This window comes from Hydra vulgaris, chromosome 09 (assembly GCF_038396675.1).
Source record: "Hydra vulgaris chromosome 09, alternate assembly HydraT2T_AEP".
In the NCBI taxonomy this organism is placed as follows: domain Eukaryota; kingdom Metazoa; phylum Cnidaria; class Hydrozoa; order Anthoathecata; family Hydridae; genus Hydra; species Hydra vulgaris.
Window position 1 is genome coordinate 20,097,798 of NC_088928.1, and position 19,888 is coordinate 20,117,685.

General features: G+C 26.9%; 2 protein-coding genes across 2 annotated transcripts; one reads left to right on the forward strand and one right to left on the reverse strand.

Annotated features, from left to right (window-relative positions):
* Positions 1-3,028: 3,028 nt before the first annotated feature.
* On the reverse strand, positions 3,029-18,003 carry LOC100201064 (gasdermin-E). Its single transcript, XM_065804997.1, has 8 exons — positions 17,761-18,003; positions 11,864-12,043; positions 8,580-8,745; positions 6,498-6,856; positions 6,117-6,181; positions 5,572-5,735; positions 3,535-3,605; positions 3,029-3,301 (listed from the first exon to the last, which is right to left on the reverse strand). The coding sequence occupies exons 1-8, from the start codon at positions 17,953-17,955 to the stop codon at positions 3,095-3,097; spliced, it is 1,407 nt and encodes a 468-aa protein (XP_065661069.1). The 5' UTR covers positions 17,956-18,003; the 3' UTR covers positions 3,029-3,094.
* A 357-nt stretch (positions 18,004-18,360) lies between these two features.
* On the forward strand, positions 18,361-19,635 carry LOC136084630 (putative nuclease HARBI1). Its single transcript, XM_065805003.1, has 2 exons — positions 18,361-18,615; positions 18,930-19,635. The coding sequence occupies exons 1-2, from the start codon at positions 18,413-18,415 to the stop codon at positions 19,633-19,635; spliced, it is 909 nt and encodes a 302-aa protein (XP_065661075.1). The 5' UTR covers positions 18,361-18,412.
* The last annotated feature ends 253 nt before the right edge of the window (positions 19,636-19,888 follow it).

A 19,888-nucleotide genomic window follows, 5' to 3' on the forward strand; every position in this document is an offset into this window, starting at 1 on the left:
ATCAACTTATCAAGCAGAGTGAGTGTAAACTAAAAGAAGGTGATTTACTATTTCACACTTACGGATTATACCCTTATCTCGTAGTTGAAAAAGACTTTTAATATAAAAAAAAGTCTTTTTGAACAACAATTTCGCTACCTCGACAATTAATCAACATTTTATTGTCGTCGTAAAGTTAAACAGTTAATCCAGAAGTTCATTAAGTTTTATCGTTTTTTTAAAAACCGCAATAATAATGACTAGAAAGCTTTTTATAATTAATAGTGTTTTTGTTTTTTAAAAACATTTTTTTTAAACATGCGCGGTGTGTTGCTACATCGGCTATCTTATTGCCAAGGGAGTGTTGCTATATCGACTATCTTATATCCTGACTCGCAACGGAGTGCTGCAACATTGTCTGAGGATATATATATATATATATATATATATATATATATATATATATATATATATATATATATATATATATATAATTAATTAGTAAAAAACACTTATCTAACTTTTATCTTCGACTTGAAGTTTCACCATTGCTGGATCATCAGGAAGAGTCTCAGGAAGTTGGAGTCATCAGGAAGAGTCATATATATACATATATATATATATATATATATATATATATATATATATATATATATATATATATATATATACATATATATATATATATATATACATATATATATATATATATATATATATATATATATATATATATATATATATATATATATATATATATATATATATATACATATATATATATATATATATATATATATATATATATATATATATATATATATATATATATATATATATATATATATATATATATATATATATATATATATATATATATATATATATATATATATATATATATATATATATATATATATATAATTTTATTAAATAAAAAGGCAGACTTAAAATAAAAAGGCAGACCTCAAAAATGTTAAAACTCTCTGTGTAACCAGTATTAAAGTGATAAAAACGTGGACTGCAAAAATATAGCACATGCAAGTACATTTTTACTTGCGAAAATATGCCTTGAAAATGCCTTTTAAAAATATGCATTGGAGGAAAATCATCAAACAAAAGTTTCCTGAGATTAAATGTAACCATTTTAAAACATTAAACCACGCTTAACTTAAGAAGTTATAATTTAAAGACTAGGAACAAAAGTACCGCTCTGCATCTAGTGTTGTTTTTTATACTTTTTAACTACACGGTTTTTAATAAGAATGAATTGATATTATACCTTGTTACTACAGAGGTAGCCAGAATATTATTTCACTTCTAATAAGTCTATTTATTGCAGAAAATTTATAATAAGTAAAAAACCGGCTACCTCTGTAGTAAAATGGTCTAATCAATCAATGTTTTACGGACACACAAAAACAATGATCCAAACATTTCTTCTTTACTTGTTTTTTAATTTACAAAGTGTATCATTTATTTCATAATATGCAAAAAAATTGAGGAAATTTGCAAAATATCGTATGTAATATAATGATTTAGTGAAAACCCGAGGTTTTTTACCCCTGAAAATCCTGCACTTAAAAATGCAAATTTAAAAAATTTTGAAACAAACTTTTTTTATATTAATTAATGCTAACTTGTTTCGGTTAAAAAATATTTAAAATATTAAAATTGAAATTTTTTTTCAGAAAAGTTAGCAAAATCCTATTTCTGCTTAGCGACGCGTCAGTGCGACGTGGAATCAAGTAAGGGAAGTTGGGGTTCATTGGATCGAGGGGCACAGTGAATAAGAGACATTTTCTAAAAGATTAGAATTTTGCTCATCTTGATAATGTAATCATTTTTATGTGCTTATATATCAGCCATCTTCATTTATAGTTGTTACCACATAGTATTTGACTTCCGGTTTTTGGTAGGTAATTTTTGTGTTTAGCTAACTAAAGCAAATTTTTTTATCGTCCTTATGTTTCTTATGGAGATCACGGTTGAATTAATTTCAAAAGTTGAAGTTTTTCATTTGGATTATTGATATTTATACTTTTAGTAGTTTAGCTTTTTCTTTAACAACACTCATTTCCCAATAAATAAGACTTAAACTTAATTTATTATGGTGGGGCACAGTGTATTGGGGTACAGTGGATAGGTTGATTCACTATGCCCCATTAATGATCTTCAAGATTAAATTCATGCATTTTCAACAAACTAACTACATAAAAATGAATTTATTAGTTTTAAGTTATGAATAATATTTGATTCATTTTTTAATACTTTTATAAGTTTTGTTATCAACAACACTTCTTCTTTTATTCTTAATTTTCAAAATGTCTTAATTTTCAAAATTTTTTCGATTTTATACTAATCTATTAATAAAAGTATACCAAAAGTATAGTGTACAGTGTCTTCACTCCCTCAATCTCAAAGTTATTTGGCTATGCTCATATTCACTACCATTAATCCACGGCTGTGTTCATTTATTCGCTGTGCACCAGTACTGGTTCATTTATTCGCTGTGCACCAGTACAGTGCACAGTGAATAACATAACACAACTCACTTTAAACCTTTTTGTGAGCCGTTAGATAATAAATATTTGTGTTTTAGTTATTTCTTATCATGAAAGACATATATCTCAATCACTTCGCCTTGAAAAAAAGAAAATAAATATTTTAACTTTTGCTTAATTTAAAAAATAAAGAAATCCGAACCACTGTGCCCCAACTTCCGATTATAATAATTCTTGTGACCTTCCTCTACAAAATATTACAGCAACAACAAAAAATTAAACAAGTTTACTAATTTATTTAAATACTTTGTTTCAATTTAACATAAATAAGTAATAATTATAAAACTAGTAATAGTTTAACATAATCTAGTAATAAATTACAAAGAAACACAACGTATTATTCTAGCGCAAATAAAAAAAAAAAAAAAAAAAAAGATTTTTTAGTTTGTTAATTTAAAAAAATTTTAAATTATATAAATAATAAGAAAAAATTCAACATTATGACAAAATCCTTAAATCATGTCATAAATTTTATTTTTAAATATTATATAAAAGAATCAAACTAATGCAAATAATTTCATCACGATACGAAAAAATAAAATTTAAACAACCTAGGCTGATAAAAGATAAATGTTAATAAAAGCGTCTAAAAGTTTTTGATGATCTTCTGAAGGATATGTCATAACTTCTTTTTTTTCTTCCGTTTCAAACACAAAACCAATTCCGCTTAAAAACAACTTTGTTGATTGGTTCTCCGAAAACATTAAATTTATTTGGGTTTCTTCATTAATTTCTTCATTCAGGATTTTACTTTCGACCTAATCATATATTTACTAAATATAGTTAGGTTTTTTTTTATATTGGTTTGTTGTTGGTCACTTTATTTAAACTTTTTAAATTTATATTGTTTAAATTTATAACAAAAAAAATAAAAAATAACAAATAATAAAAAAATAAGCTAAAACTAATAAAAAACAACAACAAATTTTTAAGTAAATGAAATATAAACAAAATAAAACAAAGAATAAACAAAATAATAAAAAAATCTTACTATATGTAGTAACAATTTCAAATGTTCATCAGAAAATTGCATGAGATAATGGCGCAAGTTTTTATCAGTGTCTTAAACGAACAATATATAAAATAATCATTAGGCTTTTATATCACTTTAGAGACAAAGAAATTAAATTGCGAACGAACATAATATTAAATAGTTTATACAGTAGAGATCAAAAAAATAAGAAGAAATGAAATTGAATCAAAACTAACTACAAAAACATAAGTCTTGGTTAAACAAAAACACAATCATTTGTTCGCGAAGTATTTTTTTTTCCAAAACAAGAAAAACGCAGCACTTATTTTCTAATAAGATAAGCGTACCTATAAAGGTATCAAAACCTTTTTTTAAACTTAACCTTACCAATTTATGCTTTTCTTTTAAATTAACCTTGCGTATTTGCATTATTATTTTTGTTTTATAACTAAATTACAGTCTCATAGGATCAGGGTCGTCTTATCCATTAGGTACAAAAGAGGGCATACGAACTTTTCGGGTCTACAAAAAGTCAACGACCGAATTAGCGAAAAAATAAATTTGTGACCTAGTAAGAAAATGAAATAGGAATTAACGAACTTCGTATAAAATAAACAAATACAGTTACTTTAGTATCGGAACAGTATTATTTAACAATTAGGCTTTGTTATTACATTATGTTAACTTTGTGGTTATTTTTCATCAGCAAGATTGTTCTCATTGCAAGAAGTTTGATCCCCACCACGTCCCTGGTAGTACCGCGCTCAAATTGTTTCTCCGCGCAGCGGCCTTGTTCGGAGTTATAGAGTTGAGAGAGGGTTATAACCACAACTAAGTCGCCTCCTTGTCTGTAGTGGCCTTTTCAGCCTTGGTAAGGTGAGTTCATTAAAAAAAAAAAGGATCACATATAATGTCATTAAATGCCATTTCTCACAAGTCAATGTTTCCACAAGTCGTTTATAACGCGCTTTTTTTATCTCAGTTATAAGCTTCTAAATGATCACATAAAAAAACTATGTACAAATTGTATCACTAGCATTCATTTTTACACTAGAAGCAGTGTTATCCATAATTTTACCATGAAATTGTGTTCGTACTCTTTTCCCTTGTCACTTCTTTGTAATATAATGGTGCACAGCTTAAAGCCATGCTGCTGCAAGAAATTCATTGAGAATATCCTTATTAGTCGAAGTGGAATCAATTTTGTTTAGCAAATCCGAACCACACCCTGCTGCCAAACCCACACATGTTGCCTTTAAATTCCTTAAATTTTTAATTAAAAATTTATTTTATGAAAATTTTTCAAATAACACCTTGCTTTATGAACAGTGGTTGACAATCACTTTCAGCGATATCGGACAATGGTTAGTAAATCTCCAAATGTTTTAAATGCATTAGTTGTATTACTCTTCCTAGATTACTTTGTTTGTGATTTTGCAGGGCAAAAGTGTTTTTAGCATTCTTGTGTATTGTCTAAAGTGTATGCGTTGTTATGCATTCTTTAAATTTTGACTCTCACTGCGGTGATGAAGAGAAGAATATTAAGACTGACTGAACAATACCAAAGTAACTACCTGCTGCTGAACAGCATTTCACTTTAGAATCAGCCAACTTTAAATTGTTGGCAGATATACCTGTTAAAATGTTAGTTTTTCTAAAACTCACTTCCACACCAGAATAAATGCCACTTATGTTTGCAATACACCATAAAGTTTAAGGATGTTAACTAAAAGATCATAACTTAATTTTATAATTTTCAATTATAATAAACTAAAGAAATCTGATTCCATAACACCTGGCATTCTTAATTTTATTAATATGTAACATATATTTTATACATGTATAAGTAATTTTAAAGAAAAAAAATTGTTGATCATTAACCAGAAAATAAGAAATAATTAAAATCCTCAAACTTTTTGTTTCATTTTACTATTGTTAAACTTAAAATCTTTCTTTAACTTTATTTAATGAATATTAACTATTTATCATTAATTATTCAAGAAAACAAATAAATTAAAAATAACACATTTAAAAACAAAATAAAAAAACATTTACCAAGTAATGCATCAATCCACCCAATGCACCCTTTAACAAGATAATCATCATCATTGGTTGGAAATTTTATAGAAGCCTTGTTTAGATTCAAATCATCAGGAATAAAAAAGTTCAAGGAAATAAGTAATGGCTTCCAAAGATCGATATTTTCAACAATTGTTTTGCTAGATAATGTATAAAAATTTAAATAGTAAATAATTTCATGACAATTTAAACTCAAATTTTAAAATCATATAAAAATGTTGATTGTTTAGTTTTGGTTTGCATGTATTTGGTTTATATGCATCAACTTTATTGTTATAAACTAAATTATATATAATCTATAAACTAAATTTGGTATTAACAATAATAACATAATATGTATTAACAACGAATTTCAAGTGTTAAGTGTTAAAATAATTTTCAAAAACTTATTTATAGATTATATAGATTTACATAGATTTACATAGATTTACAGAATATAATTAGATTATATACAAGAGTATTAGAGTAAAGTAAACATTCTAATGCTTTGGTAAGTGTGAATTAAAGAAAAATAGATTTACCTCAATGCTGAATGACAACTGTTTAGATAAAAATTGTTTTCAGAACTGCCTTCTACAGCTAAAAGCTAAAAAATTAAAATAAAAAAACAACTGATAAAATAAAATTTTTTTTTTTTTACTAAACTTAGTTTTAATAATTTGAAAATTTTGTTTATACTTGTATCAAATATTAACAAATAATATAAATTGCACATACATACATCATATATATATATATATATATATATATATATATATATATATATATATATATATATATATATATATATATATATATATATATATATATATATATATATATATATATATATATATATATATATATATATATATATATATATATGCATGGATGTATGTAAACACAAGTAAAAATAAAATTACTAATAAATATATAGCTTCAAGCGAAGATTTTTCTACTGAACCAATGATGGATTTGAAGAACTTTTGGATTGATAAAAACTTGCTTGATTTAACAAATGAAAAGAACATTGATTTGATAAAATCAAATGAATCCTCCTTTGTTTTTTGTAGCAATTTTTTCGTTGAAAAATCAGCTTCATCTGGGGCTGCATGGAAATCAATACCTCCATATTCTGTAACAGAAAATGTGTTACAACTGAATGCAAGCACAGTATTTGGAGGCAGTGTGTAAGAATGTGTGGTCTTCTTTTCAATGGAATCCTTTGTATGCACATCAACTACAACAACAGACTTATTGGACAAACTGTCATCTGTTGTAACTAAAAAAATATCCAAGTTATTTTTAAAAATATATAACAATAAGCAAGTAATAAAATAAAAAACAAAATTTTTTTTACCCTTATTACAGTAATTACAAAATCTGTAAATATTGTAACAGATTCAATACTACAAGAAGGTAAAATTGAGAATAATAATTGAGATAACAAGTTGAGATTATTTTTACTGATATATGAAATAGTATATAATATATTTAAATAAATATAAACTAGTAATAATTAACACAAAATGATAATTTAAGACAAATGGTAATTTAAATTGTCAAAGTATCATAAGATACATTTAAAAAATTATTATATCAAGCTTTTTCTAATTTATATGTTGTATATGTAATTTATATGTTGCTTTATATTTAGAATTAATTGTGTTTAAAAAGGATTATTAAGTCTGTAGATTGTAATCTGTAGATTGTAGTCTGTAGATCATGTCTGTAAAAAAGTGTGTATTATAAAGATTTTTAGATGAGACAAAAGTCGCAAAAGAAAACAAAATGATTAGTTTTTTTATACAAATTTTCATTCAATTTTAATTTAAAAATTAAATAAAAAGTTAACTTTCAAATTGAAAAAAAAATTTGAGCGATGAATTTTGCAAACTTTGTATTAGTAAATTAAAAAACTATTTGATTTATAAATACAAACGAATACAAGTTAATTTTGTTTTTATAAATTAAACTTTTGCATTTGTAAATAAAATTTCAAAAAATTATAAAAATTTATGTAAATTTAATTATCCACTTTTATGTCTTACGCATATATAACAGAAATGATGTTTCATTGCAAGTCTCATTTTTGATTTTTTTGTTGTTGTTATTTTCGGTATACTTGACCAGCAAATTTAGTTAACCAAAAGTATTTTTAATTCCCTTAATAAAAAATCATTATTAACTTATTTAAAGTATAAAAATATAAAAGTTACAAAAATATTTAAAGTATATTATTTATAATTATACTTATATTATTTAAAGATGAACGGTCTTACTTGTTAAAGACAACGCTTTTTTACATGAAAAAAAAAATGGTGTTCTTGATCAACTTAATATATATTTTTATTTTATTTCTTTGTCATGCGTACTAGTTACGCTTTCTACAAGTTTAGTGTAACACCTTAAACCTTTGTTGTTGTTTTTTTAATAAATGATATTTTGAACCTTTATGGACTTTTAAACCTGATATATACACACACATATACTTTTTTTTTCATTATTCTTTGTTTTTTTCATTATTCTTTTATTTTTCTGAAAACACTGTTTGAATTAGAGTCAGTATTTTAAAATTTAAGTGTGCTGAATATTTTAGGACAGTACCAACCTAAATCCGCAAATTAATAATAAATTAATAAGTTTTCTGTATTTTATATTAAATGTAAAAATATATAAAAGGGGTATAAAAATATATACCTCACATTATTAATTTGATAGTTAAAAGATATTGAATAGTAAATTTATAATTGAAATTTATACTGCTATTAGCTGTTATATCACCTTGCATATAGCATTCTATAAAATGCATACGTTTTATAGAATTCTATTTTACTTTTACTTCTTTAATAATTTTTTTGGGGGGATTTTAATCATTGTTTTTTTTTGAAAGGTGGAGGGGGGATAGATATAATAATATAAATTTGCTTTGCTGATTATAGGTGAAAATATTGCTTTGATGTAATTTAAATAAAAAGTTAATGACATTAAAACTACATTAATACCATTTAAATCAGCTGAACCACTCAAAGTACTATCAGCACATGTAGATATTGATTCAAGTACAACTGCTAACTCTGTTCGCTTTAAAAATTGTATTTCTTCTAACAAGGGGTGGCGAGTATTTACTTTTGAAGATTGCAATGCATTGTCTAGCTTTTGCCATTTTATCTAAAAGTAAAAGTTTATAAGAAATATGAAATAAAACTATTGTTGCCATTAACATTTTTAATTATCATATATTCAACATATTTTTTGTAAGTTATATTATATAATATAACTTACAAAAAATATTTATTACCATTTTTTTATTTGTTTAAGTATATTTATTAAAACATTAGAAAAAAATGTACAATTAAAAATTCAAAATCATTTTCTTTACGAAAATGTTAAGCAAAATGTATAAACATAAATTCTGTCAAAGACAGGTATTTTTAATACAAATAAACAAAGTTATTATTTATAAACAGATTTCATTTCTTAAACATTGATCACATAGCAATGAAAAATAACAGCAACAAGAGCCATTCGAATGAACAAAGCAGAGTAAATGGATTAAACCGTTTCTTTCAGATGAAAAGGGTGAGCATTAGATTCAATAGATGAATAAGAAAGAAAACTCCTAGCAAATAGTTCTGTCTTATCCTTAGGTAAGATAATAAAACCAAACCCATGTATAAGATATGGAATGTTAGGCTTACCTTTATTGATGACATTGTACCAAATTTTTTGCAAAAGTTTCTAGAATCTAATTTTTGGAATAAAAAGGAGATTTAGTAGTCTGAAAGTAATGTTAGCATCAGGCAATAGCTTTTAGCATTGATTTCTTGCAATAATAAAATAATTTCTGCTCTCCAGAATGTTTTTCTTGTGGAAAAGATAGGAAAAAATGATTACAAAAACGTAGCTCCTTAAGTAGGAGAAATCCATGAGGTAAAGTAAAGCTCGAGTTGATGATAAGAAATAAAAACTTCTTTTGTTAAAAATTCAAAAAATTATATTACCAGAGCCATTAGAACAACCTGCCTTAGAACCATTAGTTTTATAGCAACTACCAAAAAACATGAGTATATCCAAGAATATCCAGCATTTAACATTTTAGGCAAGAAGCACATTTTAGTTGAGACATTTATCTCAATTACTCAACCAAGCGCCCCAAGGCATATTAAATGAGAGTTAACTTCTTCTAGCTTTTGCCTAGAAAAGCTAATTGCACAAGGCAGAAGAATATGAGGCAAGTTGTACTGGATAACCTCTTATCAGTAGCAGGATGATTATGATGATCTTAATAATGAAAAATTAGAAAAATAAAGACAAAAATAAATTGCCAACCTTTTACTATTGATTAATCTTTTTAGTATATAAGATTGATTAATCTTATAAACTATAAGATTAATCAATCCTATAAAATAACTTTAAATTTAACTTTTAAACACTAAAAATTTTATTATTGTTTTTAGTTTTGTAGAAAATAGAGTTTTATTACCTGAAGGTCTAACAACATTTAAAATACATTTTTGGACCTTGTCTAAAAGAGAGAGGGTCTCATTTGAAGTACCAGCCCAAATATAACAACAGTATTCCATAAGGATTATTAAGAGATTTATATAGGTAGAGAATGAAATCAGGAGTAAGAAAATGACAAGAATGAAGCAATGAAGGCAATCTTAGTAGATGCTAATAGTTAAACTGACTGTTAATACAATTTTTGTGATCAATATTTTTCATTGTGTATTTATGCATGACTGCATCTGATAAGACCTGAAAAGATTTATTGTTGTTATCTGATTTAATTATTGCTATAATTTTGCTGTTGTCTGCATACAGTTTTATCATTTGAGCAATTTTGTTTGGTACATCATTAAAAAAGAAAACGAATAACAGTTGGCCAAAAACTGATTTCTGTGCTACGCTGTTGTTGTTGAGTGACAGCACATTTTTTTGGCAAATGTTTGCAATGTTAAAAACATAATGGAAAAAAAATATCAGTGCAACATTAATCTGAAAAAGATTGTTAACTTTTTATAACAAGCATCAAAAAATTTGATTTGCAACTTTGAAAATTTTCTTACAGAAAGTTCTGAACTTGATACCTCTACCTATAAGGTCTCTGATAAAGAAAAGAATTTTAAAAATGTCAATAAAAAAGCATAGAATTCAAGCAAAATCAAAGAATAACATTGAACTTTTGGCAATATTGATGAAAGTTGGAACCAAAAATTAATTATACAATGTGTATTAGATAATACCATTTTACTAAATCGTATTTCTTAGACAAACTCTTGCTACAGAGGAAACAAATGAATAATAAAAATAAAGATTTTAAGCAAAAAGTTTTTATTTCATTACAAAACTTGAGAGATGGTGTAATATATTCCAACAGCATGTGAAAGATGAAACTCTTAATTTTAAGAAATAAAAACTTTTATAACTTTCAGTTTTATTATTGTAGTTCAAGTTTAGAAATAAAGACTAAATTATAAAATATTCTTATTTTCTTTAACTATAAAAAATTATCATGCAGCACGTTACAAAGAGCCATTTTGTGTATGTAATTAGTGTGGTAGTTTCATTAAATAAGATAACACAAATACTGTATGCAATACAAAATCAAGGTAATAAATATCTTTTGCAAAAGCTAACTTTAAATGCTAGCAAAAAATACTGTTCAAATCAAAAATAATATAATGATAACTCTAATTTTAAGGATAGTAACCACTTCCTCTTGGATAGTAAAAACATCAATTTAGGAAGATTGAAAAGACAGAGATAACAACTATGCCACTTTTTTCTTTTATTTTAATAAACTTTATAGTTCATGGTTGTTTAATAAAACCTTTTTTTATTATTATTATTATGCTAACAATTTAATTATTAATATACCAAGTTTTTTTTTAAATTATACAAAGTTATTAAAACATATCATCTTTATCTTTATAATATGCTTGATTAAGATTAAACTTGTTATATGTTGTTTAGGAAAATAAACCATGGATCTTATAAGTTATTGCTTTGACTTTGTTCATGGTCATTGCAACTTTGCTTTTATCTCCTAATAAGGTTTCAACTAATAACTAAACATTTTTCTTTTGAAAAAAAAAAAAAATATATTTTATTTCTTTTAAATATTTAAATATTATTATTTTCCAGACTTTTTTGAAAAAGAAACTTTAAAAAATGATCAAAATTAATAGCTTAAAATAATGTATTGTAAATATATATATGAATATGTATAAGACAACAAAATATCATGCAGAAAAAATTAAACAATTCTGAAATAATGTAAAACCTCCTGCTTTTGAAGTGATCCAACATTGATATTGAGACTAACTGAGTCAGAAGCTGAAAATTCCAGCTGTAATTCAGATGCAATCTTAGCACCAACATCTCCTTTTATGTTTAGGGTTGGATTTTCAATATAATCTTTGACCAATGTGAAATTTACATCTGATTGCTCTATATTTAATTTCTACAAAATAGAAATGAAAAACTTAAAAAAAAAAAATTATATATATATATATATATATAAATTTTTTATATATGTATATTTATATATATACATATATATATATATATATATATATATATATATATATATATATATATATATATATATATATATATTTATATATATATATATTTATATATTTATATATTTATATTTTAAAACATTCTGAATATTTTTAACAGTATAAACAATATTTTTATTTTTTCTAATAAAATTTTTTTTTTTTAATTTATTTTTTACTGTAAACCATGCACGGAGTGTTGCTACATCGACTATCTTATAGCCTGACTCACAACAAAGTGCTGCTACATCGACTGACAAATAGCCTGACTCACAACGGAGTGTTGCTACATTGACTATTTTATAGCCTGACTCGCAAGGGAGTGCTGCTACATCGAATGAGGGTTTGGTTGGGGCAAGCAGTCTATCTGGTAACAAAAAAAAAAATTCCGGTCTTGCATTTTAATTTTAATTTTTGTCAACAAAACTTTCTGACAACCAGTTAGGAGTTATATATATATGTATATTATATATATATATATATATATATATATATATATATATATATATATATATATATATATATATATATATATTAGGTAGCCAAAAAAGATAATGAATGGACAACCCTTAGTAATGTTCCTTTTAACCAGAGAAACTACTATGCAAATACATTTAAAATATTAAAGAGTGCCACACGACAACACAAATTTTGAACATTCATGCTAGCACAGCCGCCAAGCAAAAAATAATTCCAAATAGCATTTCATCTTCAGATATCAGTTAAAATTTATTATATCAGCATATATGACTGCAAATATCACATGTTGTACTGCTTTATCAGCTAATAAAGTTCAATCAAACCAAAAACATGCTTGTTGATCAATTATACAAGTTTGATGAACCCATAATTGCATCAGACATTTGACTGTAGTTTGCATTTTTACTTTTCAGAGTTTTTTATTTTTAGATAAAATTTAAATGTTCATTTATTTAAATACTTTTTTTTTCTTCATGTTAATTCACCTCCCCAAGGCCAAGTAGGCCACTATAAACAAGGAGACTACTTAATTGTGGTTATAACTTACTACTTACTAGTACTTACAAAACCTACTACTATTTCCCAGAATCCATTGCAAATTTAATACACAAATACACCAATCAAGCACACTTTATTAAAAAAAAGTAATTTTTCACAACCTTAAATAAAAAACAAATCTATTTGTTTTTTATTTATTAATTTTTTTTATAGCTGTGAATAATCAATATTAGAAAAATATGTATTCTATTTAAGAAAACCTTAACCCTACAGGCTAGAACCAACCCTAAATCTAGTTAACCAAGAAAACCAGCCAAACTTTGATATTCATCACAATAGAATTTTTACCAGTTACCTACCTCAATTTTGTTTGCAATATTTATCATTACTTGCAGAATGGCAAGTTTAATGTCTTCAACCAGATCTGATACAGAGATTTATCTAGTTTAATTTACCAATGATTCTATTCTCAGGGGAAGGCTTCCATCAAGAAAGCAGGCTCTACAGTATTTTTTTACCAGTTGAAGATCTATCACAAAACTGTACCTGAGAGCGTACGCATTACCATAAGGACCTATCCTTGTTTCCAGGTTAGGTGTTGAACGTCTTTTCAATGTTCCTGATCTCCTTAATGGCACAAAAGAAGCAATAGCAAATGCGATGGTTGCAGCAATCAATGACTGTCACTTAGTTGAAAATGTGAAAGCACTGTCATTTGACACCACTGCCAGTAACTCTGGAACTCGAGCCAGTGCAACTGTTCTAATTGAAGAAAAGATTGAAAAGGCATTATTACATTTAGCATGTCGACATTACATATTTGAGGTTGTCCTCGGAATTGTATTTAACTCCTTGGCTGGACCATCTACTGGATCTGATATTTTGCTGTTTAAAATATTCAAAGGAGCATGGATGTCAATGGTTTATGATGGAATTGTGGATGGTAATGAAAAAACAACAATTTTCAACAACAACTAAGTGATGATGAAAGTGGCTGTGGAACTTATTGTGTCATGTTTGCAGAAGGAGAGTCAGCCTTGTGATGACTATAAAGAACTCCTTGAATTATCACTAATCCATGTGGGACATACCCCACCTGAAGACATCCATCTGGTGGCACCTGGAGCAATGCATCGGGCTAGATGGATGGCCAAAGTGATCTGTAAATGACAATATATAGTTCGTTTGTTTAACATACTTATCTACTTTTTGTATGTCCAATCATGATTTACAGCATCTTACACCATTCAAGCTCCACTTATTGATCTTAAGAGCTTTGAAAGGCTAGAATTGTACAAATCAATCAATTCAACAGTTGCGAATCTGGCAATAAAGGCATTGTGTTGTCATACATGATACTTGAGTGAAGAACTAATTGCCTTCAATTTTTTTGACGACTGAAAATGTGCAGCTACCAAGGCTGAAATGGTTCAAGCAATAAAAACAAATGTTGGTGTTGAAAATCATTCTTAACGACCACAAATCAAGGAATACAATATTGCATCACTAAACCCTGTGAAATTTGTTACACAAAATACCATGAAGTTCTTTGAAAACCTGGGTATCACATCAAACTGGCTAAAAAGTAATCCAAGTTTGTGGAGCCAGAATAATGTTTTTGAGGCAACTCTTTAGATTGTTTCTGGATTGAGTGTTGTGAAAGAGCAGAAAGAGGAGCGGCTCTTGTCCAGGAATACAATCAAATCCTCACTAAAGATGAAGGTCAAAAGCAGGCATTGCTACAAGTAAACTATAGATACAAACTTATATATAAACTATATATAAAGTAAAGATATCAAAAACAGTTTCTAGATGCCAAAAAATCAATGGTCATCAAACTATAAAACAAAAGTTTTCTAACAAAGGAACTTGACAATTTTTTTAACTATTGTGAATCACCTTTGAATTTAATTGCCTGGCTTAGGTGTGAATCAATTTCTTGCTTGTGCATATTCTTCAGCGGTTTATGAATCTGTGGTTGTATGTGGTATCAAAATTCAAGAAAAATGTTTGTGCTTTGACACAACCTCAATGAATTCTGGAATGAAAAATGGTGCATGCATTCTTCTCAAACATAAAATAGAAAAAGATATCTGGCCTGCATGTTGTCACCATATTTTAGAAATCATACTTGAAACAGTTTTTTTTTTGTTAGACCATTTAAGCGTCCAGATATCATGGTTTTAAAGCAATTTTAGACCAAATGGAGTATCATTGATAAAGCTAGCTATTAAGTTGCAATGTCTGATGATGTTACATATAATTGCGCCTGAGGCCATCCATATATTATGTGCGCAAAAATCTCCAGATTTTGACCCCTCCACTCCCCTTTTGCACCTCATACATTTTTATACCTGCCCCCCCCCCATGCATATGTATACTTGGTGGTCTTTCCCCCCCCTCCCCCAATATAAGTTTCATATTCTTGGTGGTCTAACCCCCTCCCCCAATTCCATTCACATACACGAACTTGATCACTTTTTTTTTGCGCTGTTCAACCTTTACAACCTTAACAAGCCGAGAACATGAGGAGCGTTCACCTTTTATTAATGGGCAAGTGAATATGAACTGCAACTTCAATTTTTTGCATTTGCGTACATACATTTATTGGAACCTTCCCCCCTCCATACGCACTGATACACAAATTTCTCAACTTGGGACACTCCCCCTTGGTGCATACGTAATATATGGATGGTCTCTCTATGATATTACCAAAGATATGATTGCATTTAATAAAAATCAACTAGAAGAATTCCAATGATACTATACCAAAATAACTAGAAAAATTCCTACATGATAATTATAAAATATTATTAAAAAATTATTAACTATTAATTTTTTTTTCCGAATTTGATAACAAAACAAGATGATAAAAAATTATCATTGCTATTTTTAAACTAATACAAGACTTGAAAACAATACAACTCCTAAAAGAGTTTTTTGTTAAATGTTATTTGAGCTTTCAAGTCATTATAAGAATTTGGGCATTTGGAAAGCTATAACAGTCCTATAACACTCAATTACTATAGTCAGCATCATTAAAATAGGTAGAGTTAAATGCAACCAATGATGGGCTACTGGTACTACCGACTGACTTTTAGTTTTGGGACTTATATTTTTGTCATGGGAGTAACCAAAAAACTGAGGTCATTTAGAGTATGCAGATTCTAATTTTGAGTCGTAGTATTGATTGCTATTATTTTTGTCACATAAACAATAGCCATATGCTTGGCCTTGACATACACTTACATTTTGTTTTCTGTAAATATCAATTTTTAATTTCACTCCACCTCCTTTCTTGTTGTTCTTTAATATTTATCATCTTCCCAAAATCAGGCCTTGGCAGGATTAAATGAGCGTGAGAGCGTAGAAAAACTCTTCTAAAAAGAACTTTGACTTTACGTTTTTCATTTTAGTTACAATGATAATTAAACTTTTGAGAGAAAAAAAATACTTTTGCAAGAGCTGTAAATTGCTCCCGTAAACTGTTTTAGGGCAGTGTGACTTAGATCTGCAAAATGGATATATCCATTTATTCTGATGGTTTATCAGAAATAATGCCAAATACAGATAGCCACAGAGAATGGTTATTCTCTGTGGCTATCTGTATTATTTTGCAAAAAATAGTTTAATTAGTTTATCTTATCTATCAAATGATTAAATCTTAGAATAATATTATTTTAAAAAATTTACATCTTCTTATTGAATTGTTTTAATAATCTAAAATAAAAGTCAGAAGTAAAAACTAGCTAGACTTAGAAGATAAATTTTGGATTTTAAAACCATTTTGGAACCATCAAAAAATATTTAATAGAAATATATAAATATTATAAATATTTACAACAATTTTTGAGCAAAATTTACATTGTTTTACTGTGTCAACAATTCTCAAAATTTTTTATCACCTTTTTAAATAAAGTTATTCCCTTAATACCTAAATAGTCTTCACATAAGCCTAATCAATTTATATTTTATAATAAGTATAGGGTGAAAGGAGTAGTAAGTTCATTGAAGCAATTTTAGCCTAAATTCTTAGTGTAAAAGAACCAAATTATCAATTTAAAGTGATAATGGTTGAATCAACGAGCTTTGAGTTCAATGATTATTGCAAAGTTGTATTCTTTTTTTCCCAGGAAATACAAAAGCATTTAAACTTTGCAAGCACCTACTTTTAGTTGCACAATTTACCACTTCACAAAATCATATTTAACACCTAAATTTTAGAACAATTGAGTTAAAAATGGTTCTATTACAACATTATTATCATTTGCTTCATAATTATCTGTCATTTTGGAGGGTGGAAGCATCATATATCACCATTTTAAAACATCATATGAAGTTTTTTTCAGAACAAAAATTATTCAACTTTGTATAAAATTGTGTTGTTTGTCATTTAGAAAAAAAGCAATCTTGAATTTTAGCATATTTATTGATATCAATTGAAATTTTATTTTTAAATGCCCTCCATTATATTACAAATTATTTTTAAAGAACACATAAGACTTATAGAGTTTAAGTAAGACTATAATATAGTATATTATAAAAATTGTATTATTTGAACTATTATAAATTGCAGTTATTCAGAGATAATCACAGCAGATTATTAAAGAAGTAAAAAAAGATTATTATAAATTCATACAGTTAAAAGAATATCTTGCAATACTATCTGAGTAGGGAATACTTGCGCTTTTTTCCAAGGCCAAAATGATTTTTTTTGACATACAACGCATAAAAGTTTGAATCTTTCAGAAGAATTTAAATCTGAAACGTTGTGAAGAGTCTTCGATCCTATACTTTTTGCAATGCACTTTGTTGCAGCTTCAAACATCGCCATTCAAAATAAACTTTTTACTCTGTAAAAAAAAAAAAGAAGAGTCATTAAAAATGTATATACTGTCTTTTTCTTTATACTTAACCTCCATATTAAATTGTAAATGGCTTGTTATATTTTATTTTATTATTTTATAGAAATTTAATAATATAATATTAATTTTAAGACATTTATTTGGGTAGGTACAATCGGCTGAGCAGAGCAGATTGGCTGAGCAGATCATAAATAGTGCGGACGGCAAGGAACAGTATTTTTAATAAAAAATAGTATTTTTAGAGCTCGTTTACATGGAATTTCATTTCGGGCGAAACAAAAGTTGAAATCGTTGCGGAATGAAAGTCGTAATCGTTCACATGAGCTTTCATTTCGGATGAAATGAAAAATGTATTCATTTCGGGGTGGCCATAGTAAAGTGGTCCTAAAAGTTTAACTAAGCGCGCATTACAAGCTTTATTTCAAAATGGCACCTACAAACAATAATATATACAAGTTCATTGCTTCGTTGATAAGCTGTCTTATTTCAGCTTTAGGTAATATAGCTACGGTTACAACATTGGTGTTGCCTCATTTATTAAGTTTAAATCGTAATCAAGTGCAACTCATTTCTTATATGAACATGGATCTTCAAAAAATTTCTAAGCGTCACCAAAAAAATATTAAAAGGTTAGTAATAATACTTTTTTTTATTCATAGTAGTTTATATTAAAAACACATGTGGTTTCAATATAAACTGTTATAAATAAAAAAAAAGTATTATGGTTGTACACAATCATATTAAGTGTAATTGTTGCTGTTTTTATTGGATGTAAATTTTTTTATACTAATGTGGATATTATCTTTTATTTATAATACTATTTTTGATATGCCAATGATTAAGATTTAATGTATAATTATTGTAAACTATATTGGAAATATTATTACAAGTCTTTTTTAATATAATTATTTGTTTTTTTTATTTTTGAATAATGTTATTTTAGACTAGTAAAGAAAAGAAGAAACTGGAAAAACCCTGGTCGAAGTGATATTTGGTGGAGAAATCTGGAATCTGGTTATTTACTTCCTGAAGAATGGATTCTTAATTTAAGAATGGATTACAATGTATTTATAAAACTGGTGGACTCTATAAGGCATCATATTTCTCCAAGTCCAAGGTTTGTAAGAAGAGATACTATTTCTCCTGAAAAGCGTGTTGCAATGGTTTTGTATTATCTAAAAGATAAAGGCTCATTTAGAATGGTAGCAAATACATTTGGTGTTTCAAAAGCTACTTTGTCTGTGTCACTACGCCTTGTGTGTTGTGCCATAAACTTAGAACTAGGACCAAAGTTGATAAAGTTCCCAAATACAAATGAGGAAATTAATTTTATGACTTACAAATTTGAATCAAAATTTGGTATTCCACTAGTTTTAGGTTGCATTGATGGTACTCACATTCCAATTCAACAACCGCAAGAAAATTGCCATGATTATTTTTGTTACAAAATGAAATATTCATTAAATTGTCAAGCAGTTTGTGACAAAAAGGGAAGATTCACAGATGTGGAAATTAGATGGCCAGGAAGTGTCCATGATGCAAGAGTATATGCTAACAGTAATTTAAACAAAATGTTTGTTAATAAACATTTTCCATTAAAATATCAAGAGCTTGTTCCTGGGTATTCTCCTGTTTTGCCATTTTTGTGAGGGGATCCTGCATATCCTCTGTTACCAAATCTTCTTAAAGAATATCCACATTCTGAAAGTGATAAGCATGCGCTTTTTAACAACATGTTGCGTTCAGCTCGTAACCAAATAGAATGTGCTTTTGGAAGATTAAAATCTCATTGGAGAGTCCTTAATCGCTGCATTGATGTTGATTTAGAACTTACCACTTCCCTAGTTTATACATGCTTTGTATTGCATAATTTTTGTGAAGATAATGAGGTTGACATTCACA

What these genes read in the sequence shown, in the direction of transcription:
- LOC136084630 (XM_065805003.1), top strand. Translation starts at nt 18,413, where the DNA reads ATGGCACCTACAAACAATAATATATACAAGTTCATTGCTTCGTTGATA. An exon ending in CACCAAAAAAATATTAAAAG is followed by an intron (nt 18,616 to 18,929) that starts GTTAGTAATAAT and finishes ATGTTATTTTAG; the next exon opens with ACTAGTAAAGAAAAGAAGAA.
- LOC100201064 (XM_065804997.1), bottom strand. Translation starts at nt 17,955, where the DNA reads ATGGCGATGTTTGAAGCTGCAACAAAGTGCATTGCAAAAAGTATAGGA. An exon ending in AGTTGTCATTCAGCATTGAG is followed by an intron (nt 5,736 to 6,116) that starts GTAAATCTATTT and finishes TACATTATCTAG; the next exon opens with CAAAACAATTGTTGAAAATA. An exon ending in TGAAATTGTTACTACATATA is followed by an intron (nt 3,302 to 3,534) that starts GTAAGATTTTTT and finishes ATATATGATTAG; the next exon opens with GTCGAAAGTAAAATCCTGAA.